Source organism: Sciurus vulgaris (genome assembly GCF_902686455.1).
Source record: "Sciurus vulgaris genome assembly, chromosome: 12".
NCBI classification, from domain to species: Eukaryota; Metazoa; Chordata; class Mammalia; order Rodentia; family Sciuridae; genus Sciurus; species Sciurus vulgaris.
Genome location: NC_136473.1, coordinates 54,830,050 through 54,854,495, shown reverse-complemented (window position 1 = coordinate 54,854,495; position 24,446 = coordinate 54,830,050). Strand labels below are relative to the sequence as shown.

General features: G+C 38.9%; 1 protein-coding gene across 1 annotated transcript in view; it reads right to left on the bottom strand.

Moving 5' to 3' along the window:
- Positions 1-24,446, bottom strand: part of CATSPERE (catsper channel auxiliary subunit epsilon) — a gene marked incomplete at its 3' end in the record, with an annotated part of 219,030 nt that overhangs the window by 3,983 nt on the left and 190,601 nt on the right. Inside the window, exons 20-21 of the mRNA XM_079107281.1 lie at positions 12,629-12,786; positions 664-717 (exon numbers count right to left, since the gene is read on the bottom strand). Of these exons, the coding sequence (XP_078963407.1) occupies positions 664-717; positions 12,629-12,786 (212 nt within the window). The remainder of the gene's footprint in view (positions 1-663; positions 718-12,628; positions 12,787-24,446) is intronic.

Below are 24,446 nucleotides of genomic sequence, written 5' to 3'. Positions count from 1 at the left end.
ACCAACAAAAACAACCCCCTACAATACCAGATCCAGGACAGAAACAAAGTCATTTAATGTCCTGACTTAAATATCATGACATTTTACTGTGTCCTCCAATGGAACTGGAAATGAGACCAGGCACATGCCTTTGCTAGTTGTTTCCTGAATGCATCAGAATGATGGTCAGTGGCACCATCTCCACTGCAGATTTTACCATCTGCCAAGTAGGTGGAGTTGAGGGACATGTCTAATAGGAAGGCAGGAACTGTTGAATGGGGCAGAAGGAGAAAGGGGACATTGGGTAATAACAGGAATTCTCAGGAATTCCTTCCTGTTGTATTCATGGTACACACACTGTTTTTAGAAAATCTTGTAAAGGGCCAAAATATTAGTACTTTAGGAAAATAGTAAATCTGTCACTTGGGAAGACAGAACAACAACAAAAAAAATCTAAGTATAGATTTATAAAAGCTATTGACTCTGAGGTGAACACTTCATTTGAGTTTTTTGTTTATTGGTTTGTTTTTAGAATTAAGTTCTACATGTCACATGATATTTTAAATTTAAGCTGGGGATCCAACAAGTGATTGCACAGACTGTTTTGGGAAATATTGAGGTGCCCTTCCTTTTTAGCCACTACTCATATCTTTTAGAAATTCCTTCATTAAAGCCTCTCCTTACCTGGGAATCGCTCCATAGGTCTCTATTGCAAATATAGCCATTAGATTACAGAAACTGCAGATCAGAAAAATAATATTAAAGAGTAAATTAAATGCAATATATTTAAAACCTCCTCCACATTTCTGTAGTAATAATCAAATCATGTATATTCTTAGTTAAGGTGTCATATTCTTTTTTAATTAATTTTTTCATTATACATGACAACAGAATCCATTTTGACATGATTATAGAAGCATGGAACATATCTGTTTCTAATTTAGACCTATTACTTCTTCCTCCCCTTCCCTCTTCACCTCAATTTCCCTTCCTCTATTGATTGATCTTTCCGCCATTTACCCATAGTTATTATTATTTTAAAATTTATTTCTTGTCGATGTGCATGATGGTGAGATTGACTGTGGTATATTCATATATGTACATAGAAAAGTCATGTCAGATTCATTCCACTGTCTTTCCTTTTCCCATCCCTCTTCCCTTCCCTCATTCCCTTTTGTCTATTCCACTGAACTTCTAATCTTCCCCTTGTCCCACCTTATTGTGGATTAGCTTCCACATATCAGAGAAAGAATGTGACTTTTGTTTTTTAGGTTTTTATCACTTAGCATGATATTCTCAAGTTCCATCCATTTACTGGCAAATGCCTTAACTCCATTCTTCTTTATGGCTGAGTAGTCATTTCATTGTGTATATATACCACATTTTCTTCATCTATTCATCTGCTGAAGGGCACCTAGGTTGGCTCCATAGCTTAGCTATTGTGAATTGTGCTGCCATAAACATTGATGTGACTGTGCCACTGTAGTAGGCTGATTTTAAATCCTTTGGATATATATCAAGGAGTGGAATATCTGGGTCAAATGGTGTTTCCTAATTTTTTGAGGAATCTCAGTACTGCTTTCCAGAGAGGTTGTACCAATTTGCAGTCCCACAGACAATGTATGAGTGTACCCTTGTCCCCACATCCTTGCCAACATTTATTATTAATACCTGTATTCTTGATCATTGCCATTCTGACTGGAGTGAGATGAAATCTCAGTATAGTTTTAATTTGCATTTCTCTAATTGCTAGAGATGTTGAACATTTTTTCACATATTTGTTGACCCTTTATATTTCTTCTTTTGAGAAGTGTCTGTTTAGTCCTTTGCCCATTTATTGATTGGGTTATTTGTTTTTGGTGTTAAGTTTTTTGAGTGGCTTTTTTTTTTTTTTTTTTTTTTTTTTGGTACCAGGGATTAAACCCGGGGGGTGATTAACCACTGAACCACTTCCCCAGCCATTTTTAAATATTTTATTTATAGACAGGATCTTGCTGAGTTGCTTAGGGCCTTGCTAAGTTGCTGAGGCTGGCTTTGAACTCATGATCCTTCTGCCTCAGCCTCTTGAGCCACTGGGATTACAGGTGTGTGCCACCATACTTGGCAGTTTTTTCAGTTCTTTATGTACCCTGGAAATTAATGCCCTGAGGAGCAGGTGACAATGATTTTTTCCCCCATTCTTTAGGCTCGTTTTTCATGCTCTTAATTGTTTCCTTTGTTGTGAAGAAGCTTTTAAATTTGATGCTGTCCCACTTATTGATTTTTTATTTTACTTCTTGTGCTTTAGGAGTCTTGTTAAGGAAGTCAATTCCTGAATGGATATATTGGAGTGTTGGGCCTACATTTTCTCCTAGTAGGTTCAGGGTTTCTGATCTAATTCCTAGTTCTTTGATCCACTTTGAGTTTTGTGCAGGGCGAAAAATAGGGGTTAAGTTTCATTCTACTGCATATGTATTTGTAGTTTTCCCAGCACCGTTTCTTAAAGTGGCTATCTTTTCTCCAATGTAGGTTTTGGCATCTTTGCCAAGTATGAGATAACTGTATTTATGTGGTTTGTCTCTGTATCATCTATTCTATTCCATTGGTCTTCATGCCTGTTTTGGTGCCAATACCATGCTATTTTTGTTACTGTAGCTCTGTAGTATAATTTAAGGTCTGATATTGTGATGCCCCCTGCTTCACTTTTCTCATTAAGGATCGCTTTGGCTATTGTGGGCCTCTTAGTTTTCCAAATGAATTCCATGACTGCTTTATCTCTTTCTATGAAGAATGTCATTGGACTTTTAATGGGAATTGCACTGCATTTGTATAGTGCTTTAGGTAGTATGGCCATTTCAACAATATTAATTCTGCCTATCCAAGAACATGGAGGTCTTTCCATCTTCAAAGCTCTTCAGTTAATTTCTTTAGGGTTCTCTAGTTTTTCATTGTAGAGGTCCTTCACCTCTTTCATTAGATTGATTCCCAGGGGTTTTTTTTTTTTTTTTTTTTTTTGAGGCCATTGTGAATCGGATAGTTTTAATAATTTCTTTTTCAGCCGATTAATTGTTGGAGTATAGGAATGCAATTGATTTATGGGTGTTGGTTTTGTATCCTATTTTGCTGAATTCTTTTATGAGCTCCAGAAGTTTCATGGTGGAGTTTTTCAGGTCTTCTAACTATAAGATTAAGGTGTCACATTCTTGACAAGGGACAAGATAGATTTCTATAATAGCCGTGATGATATTTCCATTTGCGCATTTAGGTTTCTTTGAGATTCCTCAGAGCCCTTCAACATAACCTCACTGTCTCTTTGACAGCATTCATAATTTTAACCAAGGTTCCAAAGGCAACAGTAATAATGATATTAAAAATAATGAATGATAAGTATTGATAGAGGTAATAAGAAGTTAACATTTAGTAAGCATTAATACTTACTGAAAATGACTATATGACTATTGTGGACCAGGCAGTATGCCAACTGCTTACATGCATTATCCTAGTCGGTCCTCACAGCAACCCTTCCTTTTATTTTATTTATATTTTACTCCACATTTTTAACAGTGCATTATATTTGTACATAATGGCAGGATTTGTTGTTATGTATTAGTATATGCATGCAATTCAACAATATAATTTGGCCAATATTATTCCTTGGCACCCTCCCCCTCCCCTGGTCCCTTTCCTCTATCCTACTTATCTCCCCCTTTGCTTTTCATGCCATCACCCCTCCACATTTTTTTCCTTTTTCCTTTCTAGCTTCCACATATGAAAGCAAGCATATGTCCCTTGACCTTCTGAGTTTAACTTATTTTGCTTAATATAATGGTCTCAAGTTCCATCCATTTTTTTTTCCTGCAAATGACATAATTACATTTTTCTTTATGACTGAATAAAATTTCTTTATCCATTCCTCTACTGATGAACACCTAGGCTGGTTCTATAGTTTGGCCATAGTGAGTTGTGCTGCTATAAACATGGGTGTGCATATATCACTATAGTATGCTGATTTTAATTCTTTAGAATAAATACTGGAGTGGTGTAGCTGGCAACCCTTTCTTTTAGAAGAGGAAACTGAAGCTCAGATAGGTAAAGCAACTTGCAAAAACTAGTACAGTTGTTTGAAGAGCAGACCTGGAATTTGTTTTTTTATTACTAGGAATTGAACTCAGGGCCTCAGGCATGCGAGGCAAGTGCTCTCCCACTAAGGTACATCTCCAGCCCTTCTTTATTTTATTTTGAGACAGGGTCTTGCTAAGTTGCTGAACTTGATGATCCTCCTGCCTAATGAGTAGCTGGGATTACAGGAGTGCACTGTTGTGTCCAGTGCAGACTGGGATTTGAATTCGGTTTTTTCTGACACTGGAGCTCATGACATTCTCTTGAAGCAGGCTGACTCCCCCAGGAAGCTGAGAGTGTTAGGGGCTTGATATATGGAAAGGTATTATCATTTCTAAAGTTACATTCTATTCTCTTTCAAAATTTAATACGTTGCTTAGAATAAGGCAGGTTATAGTTAAGTAAATATTTATGACATAATTTTACTTATCTTCATGTGGAAGAAGATAGAATAAAGTTGCTTATTTCTATTGAGTATCTGCTGTGTGGTTCAGCAAAGTTAGGACTCTGCCAGGTGCTTAATTTACTTATAAGAACACAGTAAGTTAGGTATTATTGCCCCATCTGACAAATAGCTCAGAGAGACTAAGGAATTTGCATTTGCTTAGTTCTGCATTCCACTTTGATTAGAACAAGGAAGGGATGAAAAGGGGCTATTACATAGTGATTAAGAAGACATAATAATCTAAATGTATAGTTACCTGAAGCAAAGCTTCAAAATGCACAAAACGGAAACTGGTAGAACTAAAAGGAGAAATTGACAAATCCTTAATTTTTGCTGGAGACTTCAACATTCTTCTCAGAAATTGATAGGACAAAGAGAAAATTGGTCTATTAAATAAGTTGAGATGCCAGAAATCCCTTAATTTATAGGAATAAATTTAAAGATATGGGGAAAGAGAAGTGTTGAAGAGAATTTTCTTATCTACCCTGAATTCAGGCCCAGAGGGAAGAGGCTCTGTTTACCACAGCATCGAGAACTACATCAATGTCAGAAACACCAGCATTTGAAAACAATGTTTCATGAGTCTGTTCTTAGGGTGAAGTATCAGGAAGGAGACAATATCATTGAAATGGGCTCCTTAATTTCAGAAAGAATGAAGGGATCCAAATGGACTCAGTAACTAGAGTTGAAGGAGACATGGCTACCATTGCTGAAAGTGAGGCTTTAGTACTATTCAAAAACGTGTAGGCTTGGATGAATCCTTGGATATGGATAGTTGATTTGGATACCTCTTGGACTGAAATATAGGAGCACCTCTCGAAGTTCTTCTTGGTTTCTATAATGAAAGTAAAACTGATACACAGAGACCTTACAAGCTCACATACCTTTGTTTAATTTCCACACCCGAGTCTGATGACATATCTAGAATTCCCTGAATGTATGGGAATCCTTGAGGAAGACAACAACAACCTATGTATCTGCTCTAAAAGTCTTTCTGCTAGTTTTCCCCAGGGCAAATGTACATGGGGAAAGGGGAAATATCTAACACAGTTTTTTATTTTGACAGCGGCTGTGAACTAGCACAAATCCCTAAAGATTCCAGAAGTTTCTGTGTTCCGTCGGTCAGAATGTGGACTTAAGGAAGATGCATGGTGGATGTGGTTTTGACTAAGTTCACTGTATATTAGGTCCAGTGGTACTCGTCCTCTATTGTTTCTTTATTCCTGAATGTATCATTGGAAAAGATCTACTAAAGTATCTGGTAGAATTCTCATTCTGAATTCTGAAATAATGGAAAAGAGCTATTATGATAGGAAGGGTGAGACTGAAAAGCAAACATGATGATCAATGCTACATTCCTAGCAGAATTGCAGAGAATTGATATTGAAGGATATAGGGATGCCAGTTACTAGGTAGTGCACTAGTTGCTCATGGGTCATTGCAATTCTAGTCTTTCAGGACTGAAGTACTCATTTCCTGAGCTACCCAGACTACTGCTTAGCAGTGGAGTTCATCTTTAGGACTTGGCCTCCACCAAGGCCAGAATTCCGTGTGCGCGCCTGCGCGCAGGGGTGGGGTGGGGTGGGGAGCCCACTTCAATGAGTGACTGATTTAGAGTTGTAAAGGTCTTCTCCCTTTTCCCCAATTTGAAACAATTCTACAGGCTCACCCAGCTCCAGTGCTGCTGTGAAACCAGTTAAGGGCTTTGCTGGGACTGCAGTTCTGCTCACTTCTTCCTCCTCCCAATTTTACTTCCATTACTCCCCCAAAGATACCAATTTCATAAAGGTTTCCCAGTAAACTTCCCACATGCCAATCTTCATCTCAACATTCTCTTTCCGGGGAAACTGACCTGCAATGCTTAAAATATCTCAATATAAATAATCTGGCTGGACTATTCAGAAGATTGATGGTTTGAGGGAGTTGATAGAAGATTATCATGAGATCAATAGTGGCCATTCCCCAATGTAGTCTCATCACTGAAACAAATTGAAACAGCTTCCAGCATCTAATAAGCAGTCATTTGTTTGATAAAATATCCCCTCAACCTTTTGTCCACTCACCCAATAGGTAGAAAAGACCACCTGGGAAATACACTAATACTCGTTTCTTCTTACTTCAGGACTACATCTGCTTGATGATCCTGTCATAGAGGAGTTTATTTTTATCATCATCTCATAGGATATCATGCTAGTCTGCTATGTTGATGATACAAGACCTGGTGAGCAGGAGGTAGCAGACACTGTAGATAAATTGGTAAGATAAGGGAGACAGATTCCACGAATAGTGTGCTGCATGATATACCTTTGAGAGTAAAAAGCAGATTGCTATTCCTAGTACTCCCTACCACAGGAAAGAATTGTACATTTTTGGGCAGAAGGCTCACTTTGGAATTTGGAGATAACATATACTACATTTTGATGTGTTTCTCTGAATATGCAGAAGGACCTGACGATCTGCCAGAGTGGGATCCTGGGCAAAGAGAGCCTTTCCTAATGGTCCAGCTTATGTAAACAGCCCTGTTCTTATGACCTAACAGATCTCGAGGTGCTTGATGTATCTCTGGCAGATTAGGAACCTATATGATTGTGAAGTTCTGATAGGGAATATTAGCAGATGCCTCTATTTTTGAAGGAAATGCAAGCATTCTTTTTAAAGCAATACTTCTTCTAAGAAACAGCTTATGGCCAGGGCCTTGGTAGAAATTGAACTTCTGACCACATAACACCAGGTGACCATGAAACCTGGGCTTCCTATTGTCTATTCAGAGTTATCTCTAACACCATAAAGTCAGAACTCCTCAGCCGAACTTGATCAGTAAGTGCAAATGATATGAACTGATTTGGTCTTGAGAGGACATGCATGAATAGTCAATTCACAGCTCCAGTTGGCCTAGAGATGGCCAGTTGTTCATGACTGTAAAGAAAAAATATAAGAAAGATTTACAGATTGCTCTGAATTGCAGTGTGGACAGCTATGGCACTGAAACTCCATTCAGGAACAGTTCTGAAGCACAATGGGAGAAGAGGAAGCCCCTCATGTAAGAACAGGGGCTAAATGTTTGAATATATGACCAGGACTTAGCAGAAACAAGAAATTTTAGGAAAAGATGTATAGGCAAACTTTTTGGTATGAGACTAGAGTGTTAGAATATTTGGGCCTCATGTAAATGTTTATCAGAAGACCTTCACTGGAGAGGAGGCTCTTTGTCATCTGGTTACCACGTAGTTTGCCTTTTTCCCTAAGTACTCAGATGCTTGCTCAGTGGGTTCATAAACAATGCAGCCATGGTGCCTAGGATGGCTTCATCAGCAAGGATTTTCCCTTACCCATGCTGATTTGAACACTATCATCACAAAGTATCATATTTGCCTGCAGCACAGACCCACCTTAATCCTTTTATATTAATCTAGAGGCATCAGACAGCCACCTGGTGGCAGGTTGATTGTATCTGGAGGGGGCAATGATTCATTCTTCCTATGACATTTTTGGAATTTGAATTTGCCTTTTCTATGTAACTTCTTCCTGCAACACCACACACACACACACACACACACACACACAGAGTCATATATATTGTCATGTTATCCCACACAAGATTACTTTTAAGGAACTAATTTTGTAGAAAAGGCAGCAGAGGGCTGATAGGCACAGAATTCACTGGCCTTACAGAATAGTATTGGCATGAATATTCAAGGTTTCCCTTTCTTATTTGCTCATTACCTAGGAGTATTTATAGTCACTCTGGTATAAATATTAATAAAACTTCACTTTACTCTCAGAGTGCTCTAGTTTGGGTAATAAATTGTGATTGAAGTTATAAAACAAGCATAAAAGGTCACCTGTGAGGCTGGGGAGTTCTATGATGAGATAATACTCAGCCAGTGATCAAGATATGATGGTATTCCTCCCACAAGAGTTTGAGAATCAGAATGATAGAATTGGGAATGGGATCTGTCACTATTTCACTTAAAGCCCCAAGCATGTATGGATAGGGATTGTGATAGAGTTATTTTTGTTGTCCTCTGAAGTTGAGGTTTTTGGACAAGTAAATTGCGACATGGACTGTAGTGGACATTTGTTTAGCTCTTTCAGTTCACTTATTTTCTCACCAGCTGGATACAGTCTCTTGCTTAATCTTGTGAGATGTAAGTCATGCTGATTATTTTTTCATTTCTAAAAGTTTTCTCTGTTCCTTTTCTAAGTCTTCTGGTCGGTTTGGAGAATTTCTTATTCTTTCATCATACTTTCAAAATTTTCTTTAAAATTTCAAAATCCAAGTATAGGTATTTTGATTTCTGTGTGTAATAAATCGAATATTGGAGGATTTGTGGGTTTGTTTTGTTGATGTTTCCTTTCACTGGTCTTGTTCATGGTTTCTTCTATTCTTGTGCATTTCGTTCATTATGCCTTTTCCTCTGGGAATTCTTTGAGCTTTGCATTTAAAGTGCATTCTTATGAAGGGAACATGCGTTTGTTTCTGCTGAGCATATTGAAGGCACAAACAAGCTGGGACCACTTTAAAATTTTGACAGATTATTACTCAGCTAATGTGAAATCCAGCCTCAAATCTACTGAGTATAGATTTGTAGTTAACCCTTTTAGGGAAGAATTTTCTTTTCTTTTCTTTTTTTTTTCCATCTGGAGACATGTTGTTTCAGGAACATCAACATCTTCCCCTAAGGATTTTACCCTTCAAAACCACATGTTCTCTGATCTACTCTGACTTTCTGAAAGGGGTCCAAATTTGGTCTCTTGTCTACACTTGTGGCCTTATGATCCGGGACACTGGGGATAGGCAAATAACGCTGTGGGTAGAATGGTATCTTCAGATAACATCAATGGGATTCAGTGGATTTTTGCTTTTTTTAAAATTTCTGGCCTTCAAGAAGTTCCCTTAGTTTCCTACTAACCTGAGCATTTATTTTAAAAAATATATGCATTTTAAGTTTTGTTCTACATTTTTGGTCTAATATACAGAAAAAGTTTTCTCTGAACACCAAATCTGTCATATTGCTAAAAATAGAAGCCTATTTATACCTTTTAGTTTCCAACTTAAATTGTGCCCTATAAAATTATGTTTTCACATTTATTAAAATTTTATTTTTGGTCCACTATGAGATCATTTTAAATTATAATTTCCCCCTAGGATGTTGCCATATCTTGGTGTAACTCATTTATTAAACTTTGTAGAGTAAAAATAGAAACTTGATTCTATCTCATCATTATTCCTTTGAACAAACTCTCAGTGGAATTGTTCTTCCTTATCCTGGATAAAATATTGGGCAGATCTCAGATTTAAGATATGAATAAATGTTCTCAATTTCCAGGTAATATAAATTTCCAGGTGATGAAAAGTCTATTCCAGTCTACTTACATAGCTTTAGTCTTCAAACATTAAAAAAATTCTTCCTTTCCAAAGCTTGGGTCTGAATCACACTCAGGAGGTAAGCATTGAACAGAGGGGTATGATCATTCATTTTGTTTTTATCACTAAACTTTCTTTCCCACTTGCTATTTTCCAAACCTTCTAGAGTTGAACATATGGAGGAGAGGATCAAAATTTTATGTGGCTATTTTCTTGGACAAAAGTCCTTAGGTATTGAATGCTCAAATATTAGTTTTTTTCTTTTGAGAGGAGAGAGCTAGCATTCCAATTTTTAACACATAGACTGGGTTCTTTGCGCACTTTGATCTCGTAACTGGGAAGTCCAGGAGTCAGGTGATGCCTTCTCTATTTACCAATCACCCATCAATTAATGGATTCCTGTGTCTTTTTCTCCGTACATTATTCTTTTGGGGTCACCTAACCCTTTAGGTAGGCAGGGGTGGTCCCTTTCATGATGACTCAAGTCCAGCCTGTTGCCCAGGCTGGTCTCAAACTCCTGGGTTCAAGTGATTCTCCTGCCTCAGCTTTCAGAGTAGCTGGGACTTAAGGTGCACACCAACATGCCTGGCAAAGTCTAATTTCCTTTAATGGCGTGCATATTTGAACCCATTGAAAGTGTACACTTACCCCCGACCTTTGGTGAGAGCCCCATTTCTGTCCATCACATCACTCTTTAGCCTCCCTGTTGTCAGTGTACCTGTAGGGAGTCTGTTGGCTTCAAAACTTCTTGATCATAGTCAAAAAGTAGTCCTCGTTTCCCTATCCACAAACCAAGAGACCCTTGCTAGGTTCCCTGACTGGTTCTCTGAGGCCTCCTTTACTTGTGGGGAGTATCCACATGCAGGAAGGGGACATAGCACTCAGAAAACTCTCTCCAGGGGAATCCTATTAGCTTTCCTTATGAACTCCCAGTCTTTGAAATACATTGGAGGTTACTGGGGGAAAGAACCAGTTTTGGGACATCCCTCTTGTCAAGTCCTGCCTTTATGATTATGATTTTAGAATATGGGAGAAATTGACTTTGAGGTCTCTACCAAAACTGTTAGACAGAGAGAATCACAACTGAATACCCAATTTTACTGTGTTTTCCTATTTTTTTCTCTACATATTTTTCTTTGACTTGAACAGCTTACTGCTCTGTCCCTTTTCTTATTACCCCCAATTCCTTAACTATGTATATCTCCTCAAACTCTTCTCTCTTTATGATCTGCTCATGGAATCACTATAGAAGACAACCACGTTTGTATTTTCAACTTTTTGTCATTAGCTCTTTCTTTTCAACTCTAGGCTCAAATTAGAATTTTAAACCATTTATAGTATAATTTTCCTTACATAGTTCATTGCCCTCTTGTTATTTTTGGATATGAGGTGTCCCCCAAAACTCCTGTGTTAATAAAGGAGGTTAAATTTATTATGTAACCTAATCAGTGGATTAATCCAATTGATGGGCAGGTGGGTGGGGCTGGAAAAAGTGGGTCACTGGGGGTATGACTTTGGGGTTTGTATCTTGTGCCTGGCTCCTCTTGCCCTTTCTCTGCTTCCCTGATACCATGAGGTGAACAGCTTTCCTGTACCTTGTCCTTCTGCCATGATGCTCCATCTTATCTCAGGTCCAGAGTAAGAGTGTCAGCCAACTATGGACTGAGACCTCTGAAACCGTAGTCCATAAAAACAAAAACAAAAACAAAAACAAAAAAACTTTTCCCCCTCTAAGTTGTTCTTGTTGTGTATTTTGGTCACAGAGGTGAAAATCTGACTAACATACCCCTCAAATTTAAAGTCAGAGCACTTTTGTCAATATCTCCCCCAAAGATAAATAACACCCATTACCTAAGGATTTAATAAATTATGCCTATGTAATGAAACCTTTATAAAAGCCCCAAAGCACAGAGTTTAGAGAGCTTTCAAACATGGGGAGGTTCCTGGAGGCTGATGTACCCAGACAGGCATGGAAATTCCACACCTGTTCCTATGTGCCTTGCCCTTGTGAGTTCTTCATCTGTATCCTTTGTAATATCCTTTACAATAAACCATTATTCATTAAAAAAACAAACAAACAGCCACACTGGTCCAATACAAGCATTACATAAAATTATGGTTCAGCTAATGCATAGAGGTATATGTGAAAAGTAAATTACTTTCCTAGTTAAACTTGGGTGTTATCACCAAGATTTTCTCATGTATAGGCAAATATTTCAGAATCTGAAAAAAATCAGAAATATGAAACACCTCTGGTCCAATACATGTTGGATAAGGGCTGCTCCACCTATTTCATGTTCTCCAGAAAGTTTTCTTCTACTGCTCAAAATAGCATTAATGTTTCCCATTTATGAATTACAATTATGTGTGTTAATAGTTCAAATGATTATATTTGAAAAATTTATTCTGAGTTTCCTTTGATTTAACCTCATTTGGTTTGCATGTATACCTTCGCTAAGTGACTAAGATTGCCGCTTATGTTCAGATCAATCATGGCAGTGGGATATAGTATTTAGAATGTAATTTCAAATGGAGTGATGTAGTTAATGTTCAGCATAAAATCTCCCGTTTCCATACAATGTTGAATGTGATTGCTACAAAGTGAAAGGGCAAATATAGAACTAGCAAGAATAACAACAATTGAATCTTTAGATAGCAATCAAATTAAATCAAGAAAACAAAAATTTAATGTTGAGGAATCAATACTAAAACTATTGCAATAAAACATTCATATTCACCTGTAGTTTGGGTCCAGGATCTTCACACGAAATACATACATTCCCGAGTGGCTCATGGGCCAATATATGCGATTATTATTAGAACTGTTCATAATCTCGTATGGTTGACTTAAGTCTCCTGGTTTTCCAACAGCATAAGAAAAACAGGTCTTATAGTTCTGGACAAAAGACGAAGACAAAAACCTTAAGAACATTTTCTGACTGTAACAAACAAAATTATATTCTAATATATTTACCTTGAAAAATTATTTTGCAATGCTCTGTAACATTTTTAGAGTCTACACTGGGAAAAACTTGGGAAAAATGAAAGTAAGAGCAAATGCTATAATTATTTTGTATTTAAAAATACAAATAAATCAGCAGTGGGGCACTTGCCTAGCACATGTGAGGCACTGGGTTCGATCCTCAGCACCACATAAAAAATAAATAAATAAAGGTATTGCATCTGTCTACGACTAAAAACATTTTTTAAAGAAATACAAATAAATCACGGTTTTCAAGATGGCGGCCTAGAGGGTGGCTGCATTTCGTGTTGCTCCAGGACTCAGGATTCAAGAGAGGAGATATTGGGACGCTTGGGACCAACTCAAAGTAGCCGGGTGACTCTCACCCCCTGGGGGGGCATCCCGGATGGGACGGGGGTCCCAGAACGCAGGAAACTTTGTGAAGTAGAACTGCCGGCGAGACGCCCCTCCCCCCGCTGGAGCAGTGAACTCGAACAGCTGGGAGCGCCGTAGAGGAGGCCGCTCGGCACAGTGCTGGGACTCGGAGCAGCCACTGGGGCTCCAGCGGCTGCCCGGGGGAGGAGTGGCGGGGAGAACTGTGTGGACTCAGGACACCGGGGCCTGCCCTGAGGAGGAGGAGAGGAGCGTGGCCACTTGGATTCGGAGAGACTGCACCAGAGCTGCAGGCGGTTGCCAGAGGAGAAGCTGCGCGGCGAGCTGTTTGGAATCAGAACGACGCTTCGGAACCCCGGGGCCTGCCCTGAGGACGAGGAGGAAGAGGAGCGGCCGCTTGGATTCGGGTGACTACACGGGAGCTACAGGCGGTTGCCAGAGAAGGGGCTGCGTGGCGAGCTGTTTGGACTCTGACCACTTCTGAACCCTGGGGCCTGCCCGGAGGAGTAGGAGAAGGAGGAGAAGGAGCGCGGCGGGTCCTTTGGACTCGCAGTGACTGCATTAGCGCTCCAGGCGGCTGCTCAGAGGAGAAGGCGAGTGGTGAGTTGTTTGGTCTTAAAGTGACAGCTCCTGAACACAGGGGGGCTGCCTGGAGGAGAAGCTGGTGGGACGCTTGGTCTTGAGAGGCCACACCTGAGCTCCGGGCGGTGCCCAGAGGACCCGTGCAGCGGGTCACGTGGATTCAGAGCCACTCAGAGGAACTGCTCCTGAACACCCGGGGGGTTATCTGGAGAAGGAGGAGGAACGGGGAGGGTCACTTCGACTCGGAGTGATTGATTGCCCCGGGCTACGGGTGGTTGGTGGGAGGAGGAGGCACGAAGTGAGTTTCTTGGACTCCTAGTGACCGCACCGGCATACTGGGCGGCTGTCTGGAGGAAGAGGCCTGTGGCGGGTCTCTGGGACTCAGAGCGATTGTTCGGGGCCACAGGTGGCTGCTCAGAGGAGGGGCCACGCAGCCAGGCGATTAGGTGCAGAACAGGGTCCCAGGATCTAGGAGGCTTCTGGGTGGAAGAGCCGCACAGAGACAGGCTTAGGGCGGAGCGAAGGTTCCAGGCCTGTGGGCAAATTCTCTGAGGAGGGGCAGCCTAAGGAGATTCATCTGCGAAGGGTGAGGCTCCCAGGCTCAGGAGGTAGGGCCGGGCCCCTGGAAACTTTGCAGAGGAAGGCAGCCCAGCCCAGGCAGTAGCTGTAAATTGAGGGGAACCTCTAGGAGGAAACTGACCAGCGAGACCTCCCCACTGGGTGAGTCTTCCCTGCCTGGTGAGGTTTCCCCACAAGGACGGTAAAACCAGAGACACAGGCCCAAACAGGCCTTGCCTCAGCCCACAGCCTAGGTCCCCTTTGGATGACCATTGGTCAACAAGTGGAGGCACCTCTGCCCACTAGCAGGGAATATACCCCACCTGAAGGCCACCACTCCTAGAGAGGCAGCTTCCTTGTGGAGCACCGCATTATCAACTTCCTCCAAGACTTCAGCCTACTGAAGGCTAAGAGGGGATATATATAGAAATCTTCAGGGACATTGTAAATCAACAGAGGAAATCTGCAATATCTCAGCGGTCCACTGATATCTGAACAATATGGGAAAACAAGGAAAGAAAATGCTGCAAACAAATCTAGATGTTACATCAATAAAACCCAATGACAGCATGGCAGAAGAAATGACAGAAAAGGAGTTCAGAATGTACATAATTAAAATGATCAGAGAAGCAAACGATGAGATGAAAGAGCAAATGCAAGCATTGAATGATCGCACCAATCGACAGTTAAAAGAGCAAATACAGGAAGCAAAAGATCATTTCAATAAAGAGTTAGAGATATTGAAAAAAAAACCAAACAGAAATCCTTGACATGAAGGAAACAATAAACCAAATTAAGAACTCCATAGAAAGCATATCCAATAGGATAGAACACCTGGAAGACAGAACCTCAGACATTGAAGACAAAATATTTAACCTTGAAAACAAAGTTGAACAAACAGAGAAGATGGTAAGAAATCATGAACAGAATCTACAAGAACTATGGGATATCATGAAAAGGCCAAATTTAAGAATTATTGGGATTGAGGAAGGCCTAGAGAAACAAGTCAAAGGAATGAACAACCTATTCAATGAAATAATATCAGAAAATTTCCCAAATCTGAAGAATGAAATGGAAAATCAAGTTCAAGAGGCTTACAGGACTCCAAATACACAAAATTACAACAGACCCACACCAAGGCACATTATAATGAAAATACCTAACATACAAAATAAAGACAGAATTTTAAAGGCTGTGAGAGAAAAGAACCAAATTACATTCAGGGGAAACCAATATGGATATCAGCAGATTTTTCAATCCAGACCCTAAAAGCTAGAAGAGCCTGGAACAACATTTTTCAAGCCCTGAAAGAAAATGGATGCCAACCAAAAATCTTATACCCAGCAAAACTTACCTTCAAATTTGACGATGAAATAAAATCCTTCCATGATAAACAAAAGCTAAAAGAATTTACAAAAAGAAAGCCAGCATTACAGAACATTCTCAACAAAATATTCCATGAGGAAGAGATGAAAAACAAAGAAGCAAATCAGCAAAGGGAGGAATTATCCTAAAGGAATTGTCAAATAAAGGAGGAAACAAGTTGTGTCAATCAAATAAATAAACAAAATTTTAAAAATGAACCAAATGACCGGGAAACCAAATCATTTCTCTATAATAACCCTGAATGTTAATGGCCTGAATTCATCAATCAAAAGACATAGACTGGCAGACTGGATTAGAAAGAAAGATCCAACAATATGTTGCCTGCAAGAGACTCACCTCATAGAAAAAGATACCCATAGATTAAAGGTGAAAGGATGGGGAAAAACATACCATGCACATGGACTCAGCAAAAAAGCTGGAGTATCCATCCTCATTTCCGATAATGTGGACTTCAAGCCAAAGTTAGTCAGAAGGGATAAAGAAGGTCATTTCATACTGCTTAAGGGAAGCATAAATCAGCAAGATATAACAATCATAAACATCTATGCCCCAAACAGTGGCTCATCTATGTATGTCAAACAAATCCTTCTCAATTTCAGAAACCAAATAGACCACAACACAATAATACTAGGTGATTTTAACACGCCTCTCTCACCACTGGACAGATCTTCCAGACAAAAATTGAACAAAGAAACCATAGATCTCAACAACACAATCAATAATTTAGACTTAACGGACATTTATAGAATATTCCATCCAACCAAGAGTGAATACACTTTCTTCTCAGCAGCACATGGATCCTTCTCTAAAATAGACCATATATTATGCCACAAAGCTAATGTTAGCAAATACAAGAAGATAGAGACACTAGCATGTATTCTATCAGATCATAATGGATTGAAGTTAGAAATAAATGAAAGAGTAAAACACAGAAACTATTCCAACATCTGGAGATTAAACAATATGCTATTATATGATGAATGGATAACAGAAGATATTAGGAAGGAAATTAAAAAATTCTTAGAGGTAAATGAGAACAAAGAAACATCATATCAAAATCTCTGGGACACTATGAAAGCAGTACTTAGAGGGAAATTTATTTCATGGAGCGCATTTAATAAAAGAAGTAAAACTCAACAAATAAACAACCTAACACTACAGCTCAAAGCCTTAGAAAAAGAAGAACAGAACAGCACCAAAAGTAGTAGAAGACAGGAAATAGTTAAACTCAGAGCTGAAATCAATGAAATTGAAACAAAAGAAACAATACAAAAAATTGACAAAATAAATAGTTGGTTCTTCGAAAAAATAAACAAAATTGATAAACCTTTAGCCACACTAACAAAGAGAAGACGAGAGAAAACCCAAATCACTAAAATTCGGAATGAACAAGGAAATATCACGACAGGATGGAAATACAAAACATAATTAGAAGCTATTTTGAAAATCTATACTCCAACAAAACAGAAAATTTCGAAGACATCAACAGGTTTCTAGAGACATATGAATTGCCTAAACTGAATGAGGAGGACATAAACAATTTAAATAGACCAATTTCAAGTACTGAAATAGAAGAAGTCATCAAAAGCCTACCAACAAAGAAAAGTCCGGGACCAGATGGGTTCTCAGCCGAGTTCTACAAAACCTTTAAGGAAGAGCTCATTCCAATACTTCTCAAAGTATTCCATAAACTAGAAGAGGAGGGAACCCTCCCAAACTCATTCTATGAAGCCAATATCACACTGATACCTAAACCAGACAGAGACTCATCAAGGAAAGAAAATTTCAGACCAATATCCTTAATGAACATCGACGCAAAAATTCTCAACAAAATTTTAGCAAATCGCATACAAAAACATATTAAAAAGATAGTGCACCATGATCAAGTGGGTTTCATCCCAGGGATGCAAGGTTGGTTCAACATCAGGAAATCAATAAACGTAATTCACCATATTAATAGACTTAAAGTCAAGAATCACATGATTATTTCAATAGATGCAGAAAAAGCATTTGATAAAATACAGCACCCCTTCATGCTCAAAACACTAGAAAAAATAGGGATAGTGGGAACATTCCTTAATATTGTAAAGGCCATTTATGCTAAGCCCCTGGATAATATCATGCTAAATGGTGAAAAACTGAAAGCATTCCCCCTAAAAACTGGAACAAGGCAGGGATGCCCTCTTTCACCACTTCTATTCAACATCGTTCTTGAGACTCTGGCCAGAGCAATTAGACAAACCAAAGAAATTAAAGGGATACGAATTGGAAAAGAAGAACTCAAACTATCCCTGTTCGCTGATGACATGATTATATATTTAGAGGAACCTGGAAATTCCACCAGAAAACTCTTAGAACTCATAAGTGATTTCAGTAAAGTAGCAGGTTACAAGATCAATGCCCATAAATCCAACGCATTTTTATACATAAGTGATGAATCTTCAGAAAGAGAAATTAGGAAAACTACCCCATTCACAATAGCCTCGAAAAAAATAAAATACTTGGGAATCAATCTCACAAAAGAAGTGAAAGACCTCTACAATGAGAACTATACAACACTAAAGAAAGAAATTAAAGAACACCTTAGAAGATGGAAAGATCTTCCATGTTCTTGGATAGGAAGAATTAATATTGTCAAAATGGCCATACTACCTAAAGTGCTATACAAATTCAATGCAATTCCAATTAAAATCCCAATTGTGTACCTTACAGAAATAGAGCAAGCAATTATGAAATTCATCTGGAAGAATAAGAAACCCAGAATAGCTAAAGCAATCCTTAGCAGGAAGAGTGAAACAGGGGGTATTGCAATACCAGATCTTCAACTCTACTACAAAGCAATAGTAACAAAAACGGCATGGTATTGGTACCAAAATAGAAAGGTAGATCAATGGTACAGAATAGAGGACACGGACACAAACCCAAATAAATACAATTTTCTCATACTAGACAAAGGGGCCAAAATATGCAATGGAGAAAAGATAGCCTCTTCAACAAATGGTGCTGGGAGAATTGGAAATCCATATGCAACAGAATGAAACTAAACCCATATCTCTCACCATGCACGAAACTAAACTCAAAATGGATTAAGGACCTCGGAATCAGACCAGAGACCCTACATCTTATAGAAGAAAAAGTAGGTCCAAATCTTCACCTTGTTGGTCTAGGACCAGACTTCCTTAACAGGACTCCCATAGCACAAGAAATAAAAGCTAGAATCAACCACTGGGATAGATTCAAACTAAAAAGCTTTCTCTCAGCAAAGGAAACTATCAGCAATGCGAAGAAAGAGCCTACAGAGTGGGAGAATATCTTTGCCAATCATACTTCAGATAGAGCACTAATCTCCAGAATCTATAAAGAACTCAAAAAACTCTACTCCAAGAATTCAAATAGTCCAGTCAACAAATGGGCTAAGGAAATGAATAGACACTTCACAGAAGAAGATCTACAAGCAATCAACAAACATATGGAAAAATGTTCAACATCTCTAGTAATAAGAGAAATGCAAATCAAAACCACCCTAAGATTCCATCTCACCCCAATTAGAATGGCGATTATCAAGAATACGAGCAACAACAGGTGTTGGCGAGGATGTGGGGAGAAAGGTACACTCATACACTGCTGGTGGGGCTGCAAATTAGTGCAGCCACTATGGAAAGCAGTGTGGAGATTCCTTAGAAAACTTGGAATGGAACCACCATTTGACCCAGCTATCCCACTCCTTGGCCTATACCCAAAGGATTTAAAATCTGCATACTACAGAAATACAGCCACATCAATGTTCATAGCTGCTCAATTCACAATAGCCAGACTGTGGAACCAACCTAGATGCCCTTCAATTGATGAGTGGATAAAGAAACTGTGGTATATATATACTATGGAATATTACTCAGCCATAAAGAATGATAAAATTATGACATTTGCAGGCAAATGGATGAAATTGGAGAATATCATGCTAAGTGAGATAAGCCAATCTCAAAAACCAAAGGACGAATGATATCGCTAATAAGTGGAGGATGACACATAATGGGGGGGAGGGAAGGGTTAGAGTTAGGGTTAGGGAGGGGGGCAAGTATGGAGGAAGGAACTACTGTATAGAGGGTAAAGAGGGGTGGGAGGGGTGGGGGGAAGGGAAAAAATAACAGAATGAATCAAACAACATTGCTCTATGTAAATTTATGATTACACAAATGGTATGCCTTTACGCCATGTACAAACAGAGAAACAACATGTATCCCATTTGTTTACAATAAAAAAAAAAAAGAAATACAAATAAATCAATAAAGTGTAAAATCCTCCGAAGATAATAATTGGGTAGAGAAACTACTTTGATGATAAAGACACAATAGTGTAGGTGTTATATCCTTGGGTTCTTATCTTCCCTTGGGACTTCTATTTATTCCCATTATTATTAGTATGTCTCTCTGGGGGAGTCTCAAGAGAGACACTAAAAACTGTACTTTTTTTTTTTTTTATTCCATTCCTGGCTTCCCTTTTCAAAGCACACATGAAACAAATCTATACTATATACCCTTGTTTCTGGATTCTTTTTATTTTGTTTTATTTTACGATGCTAGGAATTATACTCAGAGACTCATGCACACTAGGTTGTGCTCTGCCTCTGAACTATACTCCCAGCCCCTATTTTATTAAATTCTATTTTACTAACTTGCCCAGGCTGACCTCAAACTTGCTATCCTCCAGCCTAAGACTTCTGAGTAGCTGAGATTACAGGCATCCACGACCATGTCCAACTGCTTCTGGATTCTTTTGGGCCCTGCTTCTGGATTCTTTTGGGCCCTGTGTACTTTCAAATCCTACATAAAGGACTCCTCTTCTACCACTCTTGCTCTCTGGAAACTTTTTGTTTGAAGGAAACAAGAAACCTCATGAGGCAATTACTTTGGATATGGCTGAGTTTTTGCCTAGCAACACCCTCCATGGGTGCTACGGATCAAACGTGTCTCCCAAAGTTGGAAACCTGACTCCCTAATGCAAAGGAGTTGGGAAGTAGGGATAATGGGAGGTGTTTTGGTCTTGAGAGCACCTGGCCCAGGAATGGATTGATGTAATTACTGTGGGAGTGGTTTTGTTTTTCTGGGACTGGATTCCTGTTACAAGAATGAGTTTGGATGCCTCTTGCTCACTGTCTTTCTTGCCCTTGACTTCTTCTTTGCCCCCTCACCCTCCACCTTCCACCTTCACCGAGGACTGATGTTATAAGAAAGTCCTAGCCAGATGTTAATGCCATGCCCTTGGACCCCCCAGTCTTCAGAATTGTGAGCCAGGACATTTTTCTTTGTATTAATTTCTTAGTCTCAGGTATTCTGTTATAGCAGCACAAAATATACTAAGAGAATGGTCTTTTTCTTTTTTTACTACTGATCTTAAAGTATTTCTCTTTCATGAATAACTTCCCAGCCAGCTGATCCTTATAAGCAGTCAGCTTTTACACAGTCTTAAAAGAACTTCCCATGGCAACTCCATGGACAAAGGTGTTATGATTAGATGATGCTAATGATAAGTTCTGGAGAAAAACTGACTGCTGTATTTCCAGTATGGCATACAGTAGGTGGCATATTTGTTGATCCTTAATTTGAAATGCTGTTAAACTATTTTTTTTTTTGTTTTGTTTTTAAATATTCAAGAGCTAGCTATGCTGTCTGTGCCTGCAACCTCTTTCTCTGGACTTAAGTTGAATGATCTGTAACAATAGGTGTCTTAGGTTGGCTCTATCCATCCACTCAGAAACTTGCTGCGAGTGCTATTTGTTCATGGCTATTTGGTATGCTAGGCAACCATGCCCTAGTTTCGCTGGAGATCTTTCTATTGACTATGCCACCCAGAGAGTTCCCTCATAAAAAAATGGAAACTGCTTTATTCAAGTGTGAGGTACAATTCTGATTATGTCTGTCCTCACTTCCCTGGATATCATGAAATATGAGGATATGGACACTTTATCCTACTTACTGTTGCCTCCACTCTGATAATCAATTATTCTTCATTTTTTCAAGGAAATGAAATCATTATCAAGGTCCACAGCTAATTTAACAGTGCGACTTTAATTAAATGAGAATTCTAGCATCACCTATTCCTGAGAGTAGCATTTGTGGATTTTGCCCCCCTTTATTTGTCTTCTTAGTGTCTATTACCATTATCAACAGAACACTGATTCCTTTTGGATGTCATTAGAGTGAGAGGGCAATTCCAAGTCCCCACCTTTCATTACAGAAGCTGACAAGCACATATTCTTACTCCCTAGGACATAGCTGGGGTTGGACTGGGGCAACCCAGGAATCTGATTTTAAAATGAGGGGATATGACAATGGGAGTAATGTTTAGAGGTGATTCATCCCAGTGGCAGTGCCCTAGCCAGGTTGAAAGAAGTGTCTGAAGTAATAAAATTGGAAATAAAATGCATTTCATGCAAGAATGCAATGGGTTAAGTCACTGAGTTAAAAGTAAACACACAGGCTATCAGGGTGATGATGATAAGACAGCTTACCATTTATATTCTAGTAATGACAAGTACGAATTGAGCCAAGAACATAGTTTGATTAAATGGAACAGAAGGTCCAGTTGATGCTCAGCTGTGCATATACCACTGACTGGTTGTCTTGGCTGTTAATGATATTGTGATATGAAAGATCAGATGAAGTAAACAGCAATCAGGGGCAGAGAACACATATGTCCTACTTGCACTTTGAGAAAGGTCTGGGAAAAGCTTGGAAGATATTTATATGATAAACAAAAGATGTCATCACAAGAGGAACAGAATCAGGTTGTGCACAAGGGAGTCGTACTAAGATGTACCGTCAAGAAATTTTGGGATAAAACAGACCTGTTATATATTGTCTGGTTTTAGTTAAGAGTCACTGTAAAGAATCCAAGTGTTTTGTGCTACAACCCACCCTGTCTGGTGGTAACTTTTCCTGGAAGGAAACACTAAGGAAGCAGACTTGGCTTCTGCACAGGGTAGTGTGAGTTGCAGAAGCTTGGAGAACACAGCCCCAACAACCTGTGCTGAGCTAGGGTGGGGAGTTAACTGTCACTGAGAGTGCCTGGCACACCAACTACCAGAATTGACTAACCACCCAGGGAGGAATTTTTGAAGGGATGCTGCACACGGGCTAGTGAATCTTTAGTTTAATAAAAGACCAGATTTGGGTGTTGGACCCTAGAATCAGGAGCCTCAATGAATATAGATCATGATTAGTTATTGTAAGAGGTAGATAATGTCAGTCTATAGGTTTGACATAAAGATGGCTGTCATAGCAGGGCAATTATCCGGACTTGCTTATATGCAAAATGTTTCTGGCCTTATGTACTCGAGATTGCACGTCAAGAAAGACTGCTGCGTTTCTGCTGAATCACTGATGTGATTCCCATTCAGAGAGCAACCACGTGCCTGGTAAATCTTTTGGGGTCTAAAAGTATGCACTTTCATATGTCCTGGGTCATGTTGCTCTGTCATGTATTCTTATTACAGACTTTGAATAAGTGCCACTCAGTAGATTTACCTGATGGTATTTATTTCTTGTTCTTTCTTATTTTGCCTACATTTTGACATTTGTGCATACAATGGTATTGTGGATGTAATAGTCTATTTTTAACTCTACTAAGTTTTGAAGGTAATTGGGAACATAGAATATGATTCCTGTATAATCTCTGGTATATACTGCAATCCTTTATATAACCTCCTTTTTTCATACACTTAAGTATTTATTTACCCTTTGGTTTGTGAATTCTTTTTTTTAAAGGTGGGTATTGCAATCACACTGATAATTCTTCTACTTCCCTTCTCAGCAGGTCATTTTCTTTTATATAGGTGGGTCACTTTACAATTATTTTAATACTAAGTGTCATTGCTAAAATTCTTAATTTTGTTCAATTTAATGAAGTATTACTATTTCTTGATAAAATACAAACATAACTATTTGAAAAAAATATACATCTTCTACCACTTCTCGCCTTTATCTCCATTTCTACCACTGCAATCTCTAGCGCATTTATAAAATACTGTTTGGTATAGATTAATGCAAAACAAGTGAAGGTCTCATTATTTTTCTGATGCATATTAACGGGAAAATACAACACAGACTATATTGTTTTGGTGGAGGGTTCTTCTGGTTCGACATTAACTATTAAACTTCTTGTCCTACCAAGTTGGTCAAAACATGAGCCTGTGAACATTACTGAAAGAATATGTGACCCTTGCTAAATTATGTTTATGAACTGGACATATGTCATTGTGACAAAGACTTATGTTACCTTGAATCATTATATGTATTTTTTGCATATAGACATTTCAGAATCTTTATACTGTTTCTAATTCCCTACTGTGTTATTTAATAATGTGGATGCTGATACCTACTACTCTTTTTTTGTGTCACACCTGATATTTCCCATTATATTATTGGACTCCCCTTGCTCCAAGTTAAGTCATTTCCCCCTTCTTGCACTCCATTTCTAGCCAACAACTTCTCAGTCTGATATTTCCAGTCATAGTCAAAACTCAAGTCTCATCCTGTATTTTATTTGTAGCCAGCAACTCCGTACACATTTTCTTCCTTTACTTCTTAATTGCCAACATTATCTTGGAAGAATCTGTGAAAATGCCATTTTTGCTATGAGTTTCAGTTTTTTCCCCTCTGAGGATTCACAATCCCTAG